This window comes from Aplysia californica, unplaced genomic scaffold (assembly GCF_000002075.1).
Source record: "Aplysia californica isolate F4 #8 unplaced genomic scaffold, AplCal3.0 scaffold00685, whole genome shotgun sequence".
Classification (NCBI taxonomy): Eukaryota; Metazoa; Mollusca; class Gastropoda; order Aplysiida; family Aplysiidae; genus Aplysia; species Aplysia californica.
In genome coordinates, this window is record NW_004797955.1 from 174,581 (window position 1) to 180,229 (window position 5,649).

General features: G+C 43.2%; 1 protein-coding gene across 1 annotated transcript in view; it reads right to left on the reverse strand.

The window, feature by feature from the left end:
• The window catches only part of LOC106011006 (proton-coupled folate transporter), a gene marked incomplete at its 5' end in the record, with an annotated part of 13,105 nt that extends 8,425 nt beyond the window's left edge, over positions 1 to 4,680 (reverse strand). Inside the window, 4 exon segments of the mRNA XM_013088091.2 lie at positions 53 to 136; positions 1,509 to 1,737; positions 3,325 to 3,541; positions 4,481 to 4,680. Of these exon segments, the coding sequence (XP_012943545.1) occupies positions 53 to 136; positions 1,509 to 1,737; positions 3,325 to 3,541; positions 4,481 to 4,680 (730 nt within the window).
• Between the last annotated feature and the right edge of the window lie 969 nt (positions 4,681 to 5,649).

Consider the following 5,649-nt stretch of genomic DNA (forward strand, 5'->3'; position numbering starts at 1 on the left):
GCTGGTGCTGCTGGTGCTGCTGCTGCTGCTGCTGCTTGTGTAGACGACCCACCTTGTGCTTGTGGTCCCAGAGCTCGTGAAGTTTCCCCGCGTAGTAGACAGGATGAAAGGCTACTCGACATACCAAGGACTGGTGCTAGAAACGCAAAATAGAGACTGACGACGGAAACATCTAAAATATTTTGTGCTTTACTAGCACTTATCTATCTATTGGTTTGTTAGGGAAAACATGATGCAGCCGTGCGAGTACTGTTAGCTCTATTCTTTGAAGGCTTTTAAACGTTATTTCAATCTTTATTAACTATTGCTTTGCTGTTTCCTTGCTTGTTTGTTTATGTGTTTGTTTGTTATTTATTTGTTTGCCTGCTTGATGTCTTGTTTTGATTTTGTTTTGTTTGTTTTTGTATTGCCTATGGTTTGGTTTGGTTTTTGCTTTTGCTTTTGTTTTTTGTTTTGTTTTAGTTTGGTTTGGTTTTGTATACGTGTTGTCTTTTGTTTGTTTGTTTTTGTTTGTTTTTGTATGTTTTTTGGTCATTGTTAAATGGTCAGATAGTGTGCGATTTTATTTATCTTTTTCTTGCATTGTTTTGGTTGTTTTTATTTCGCTTTGCAACAGGATTTTGGCTTAGCAATGTTGTATGTGTTGTTGTTGTTGTTGTATGTGTTGTTGTTGTTGTTGTTGTTGTTGTTGTTGTTGTTGTTGCCTTGTTTTAATTATGTTGTGTTATTTGGCACATATGAAATAATTGTGTTGCAAGTGCTGTGAAACTCTTACTAAAACTACCCAAAACTTGTCATGTTATGGAATTTTAAAATGGTATATATGTATGTGTGTGTGGGGAGGGTAATTAAATTTTTATTGGGGTTGTTTTGTGTGTGTATGTGTGTGCGTGCGTGCGTGCGTGTGTGTGTGTGTGTGTGTGTGTGTGTGTGTGTGTACGTGTTTGTGTGCATATGTGAGATTCGATGGATTTGAAGAAGTCCAAGGAAAGGTTTGGTCGACAGAGATAAAGAGAACCTCCAAACTAGCAACAACAAAAAAGTCAAAACACCCGGCCCACGTCCGACAATTGCAACCCCCACCCCCTTCTTTTTTTCTTCCCCTCCCTCGACACTTTGAAGTACAAGAGACAGTTTTTTAAAAGTAAAAAGTAGATAAATGTTAATGTCAAATCGATGGGGTCCCGTGATTTTGTAACCACTTCGCTACTGTGTAGACCTGTGTACTCGCTGTTCTCTAAACATACTTCACTGGCATTTTGTTTGGGTTTTTTCTGGTTTATATTAGAAGTTTCAGGACGTGGGGCTGCAGCTTGGGCAGTTGCTCACTCTTTTTTTTTTTTACAGGAAATTAAGGCTTTGTAAAAAAAGAGAAGTTTAGACTTTGTTTATAGCTGTCTTGTGCGGACATTTTATCACATCAGTACCAAAAAAAACTTGGACGAAAAAGCCTCAGCATTGAAAGGGTTAACATTTGCTTTCGTTTTTTGGCTTCACTTCGAACTGACCTGCGTAAAGCTCAATATCGTCGGTGGCGAAGGCGTAGACACAGTGGCCCCCTGCCGCGCTCAACACAGCTGGTATGGCCACGGAGACTCCCCCGGACAGGTAGCGGGCGAAGAGACACACACTGACCATTGTGAACAGGTAACAGGCCATCTGTGTGCCGCTGTCGAACCAGCCGATCTGACTAGAGCTCCAGCAGAAGGGCTGGTTCATCACGTACAATGTCCGAACCTGCCAGACATTTATAGGACTGGTTGTACGAGGCGAAAGAGGGAAATATTTGATGGGATACTTATCGATAGCTCTAGTGACTTATGTACCGGTTATTTGAGTGATCAATTATAATTTAATCAAGTTATTGACTATTGCGTGTTTTATTTAATAGTTTGACTGGCAAATAAACTCGTTGATTAAAAGAATGAAAAATTAACCAATGGTTGATTGAAAGATTGATTGGTTTTTAGCTAATATATTGCAACAGAATGCAATCTATGTGATAGTTGAGGCTCGTGGATGAATTCCGCAGGTAGCCTATTTGTTTCAGTCGGGTTTTACACCGTAACACGATTTTAGATCTAGATATATCATTTTTGTTTTGATAAGGCATGCCTCAGATGTCGAACTGCATTGCTATTGACTCTGGGTTGAATCCTCAACAAGAACTGTTCTGGAAAACAACTATATCCAGGAAAAGAGACGAACGGAAAAGCCAAACAAACCATTCGTCTCCGAACTGGTGTTGGAAATATTAACTGTAAAGGATTCCAGCAGTATAGACCAGAAGCTTGCGCGAGCAAAGCAAAAAAGAAAGAAAGAAAGAAAGAGAATAGACCAAAACGGTGACTCTCTGGGCATCCTCCTTAGCAATGAGAGGTTCACACTAAGGTGATGCATGTTTTTCATAATGGCGACAACAGTTCTCGCCAATTTTCCCTGACATAATGTAAGTGTGGATCCGTCTATCCTATCTCCCAAGGATAAATATGTTTGTTTGTCTCGCCCGCACTTAATTAAATGCTATCTATTGCACTTATTTTGGCAAACATAATTATATTTTCCAAATTCCATCTTGAAATGCCACTAGGTTTCAGAGCATTTTTTTCGATAAAAAGACAAACAAATAAACAAACAAACAAACGAAAATGTTTTGTTTGTGCCGAAAAAAACTATTGTTTGTGCCAGACCGGCAACAACTAAATTCTAGATCTAGTCGAGAGCCTAATGGAAATCTGATCAGTTTTCGGACTGTCTTGCGACAGATCCTACAAAATTGGGATCGGCTCTCGTTTGCGTACACTGTTTCCGGGGGCTCTCGTGGCCGAGAGGTAAAGGTGTTGGCCTCTCATTCAAAGGCCCCGGGTTCGAATCCGGGTAGCTACCGAAAACGTTTCTTTTCAAAAATTGTCTTCTTTCATCTCCTTTCCTGCTCTCTCGTAATGTTCTGTCGTCTGCTTTCGATTCCTCTTTCTGCCCCCACCTCTCGCCTCCTTGCCCCCTCCTCTGGGCTCCTCTTTATGCAGCCTTTCTACTGCTAATTTTTTGCTCCTTCTTACTGCTGTCTTTCAGCCACACCCCTGATCTTCTGGTAGGAAAGATCTACATCTAGCCGTCTCGGACAAGGGCGAAAAATCTCGGCGGTCCCGTGTGCAAGTTGCGCACGTTAAAGATCCCTTGATGGTCAAAAAATCAATAAGAGTAAGCTTCTGCCGCCACCCTACTGAAAAAGTTTAATGTGTCCCGTACACTCATAATATGACCTTATGCAGTTGCGAGCGCTGTAAAACACTTACCAAAAAACATTAAATAAAACACTGTTACCTTAGCCACCATGAAGTCAGAGATACGGTCAAGGAAGAAGGCTAGGCAGGCAAGGGTGACTAGAGCAGTCAGCCCTTTCTGTCGACCTTGTTTGAAAGGCGTCTTCATTTTGTCCCAGTAGCCCTCCACAGGGGTCGGCAAGAGGGGGCTGGACTTGGTCACAGCTGTGGGAGAGGGACGTGGGGGTCGAGGGGGGAGGGCGAAGGCCAGAACAACACTATGGGGGAGATAGAGAGATAGAGAGAAGATAGTACATTATTAGCCTCTTCATACACATACGAGCGCACACACATGCATACACACATACATACACACATACATACACACATACATTGACACACACACATGCACACACACAGACACACACACACACACACACACACACACACACACACACACTCACTCACTCATTCACACACACACATGCACACACACACACACACACACACACACACACACACACACACACACACACACATACACACAGACACCCCTCTCCCGCAGATAGATAGATAGATAGATAGATAGATAGATAGATAGATAGATAGATAGACACACACACACACACACATACACACAGACACCCCTCTCCCGCAGATAGATAGATAGATAGATAGATAGATAGATAGATAGATAGATAGATAGATAGATACAATGTAGAAGTTTCCACTCGCTCGTGCGCGTGTATGTGAGAGAGAGATGGGCGGGGAGAAGGCAAGTGTGTGGGTTGAGAGATAAGGAGAGAGATACAGAGAGAGAGAGAGAGAGAGAGAGACAGACAGACAGACAGACAGACAGACAGACAGACAGACAGACAGACAGACAGACAGACAGACAGACAGACAGACAGAAAGGGGGAGTGTAGAGAGACAGTAAGAAACAGAAAGTCAGAGAGAAAAGGAGACAGACTGACACGCGCACGCACAAACACAGAAACACACACACATACACACACACGCACACACACACACACACACACACATACATACACACACACACACACAACACACACACACGCACACACACTCAGAGAGAAAGAGAGAGGGGGGGGTGAAATGTTCGAGTGTAAATGTGTACATCGAATTTATTCTATTCTACAGCTCGCACTATTTTTAATGACATCACGAGCTAGTCAGACGTCCCTGTTTCGACTCACGCGAGCAGTGTGCAGGCCGCCGACAGAATGGCTGGCCAGTTGTACCCGGTGTGCTGGATGAGCTGACCAGTGACCACATAGACCGCGGCGGTAACGGCGCCTTTGACAGACTCCAGGATGGCCAAAGCCAGGGTCCGGCTCTTGTCACGTGACGTGATCTCGCTGGTGTACAGGTAGGTGGCGAAGTAAATGCCGTTGACCTACTGGCCAGAATGGGAGGAAATGAGAGGGTGGGCAAATCTGTATTATGTTTTACGTTTGTTTTGTTTTTGTTTTAGTAAGGTTTTACGGCGCTCGCAACTGCATAAGGTCATATGAGCGCCAAGGGGTGGGTGTTAACAGAGAAGTCCAAACGGGGAATCAGGCTTACTCTGGTCACTTTTCTAGCCTCAACAGCACAGTCTGCTTCGACTATCAAGGCACCCGGGAAATAGCAGTTCACAACAGAGTAACAAACATACAAAAGAAGTAGGGGGAAAGAAAAAGCAGCACTTCCCCCTATGTTGTTCTGGCACAGTGTGAGCATGACATTTATAAATCAACCCTTTTACAATTCTACGGTGCATAAGAACATGTTAATATCCCCCCCCCCCTTTGGGAAAGACATAAAGACACTTCAATCAGTAGCACTGCCCTGGGGGGGGGGGGGTTATTAAGAGGCGGGATGCTACAACCCTGATTGTCAGGGCCAACCAGCGGGCCAAGAAGGATACCACGTCCAAGAAGACCAGAGAGATTACTCGGTTTAATTTGAAAAAACAACAACACAACTTTCCATACGGGAATCGAACTCAAATCTGGGCTGTGCAAGGCGGAGCGTCTAACTACTGCACACCTGCCGGTCTGGAAAGTTCAATATGAACAAAAGCAAATGCAAAATGGATGAGGAGATGAGTAATTTAAACAACATGTTATACTGATAGGTTAATATCCTGTCAAATCTTTTTAAAACGCCCGCTCAAAACCCTACAAAAGAAACCAGAATAATAATGCTAAAGGAAGCGATCTGCACATGTCCGCATCACATAAAAAGAAGTTTGCATGCAAAAACAAATTGGCCATTTAGGACACCTTAAGCAAGAACAGACAAATATAGAAATTCATTTGTACCAACTTCAGTGAGGTTACTAAACACACAGTGCTACAAATGAAACAGAGAGAGAGAGAGA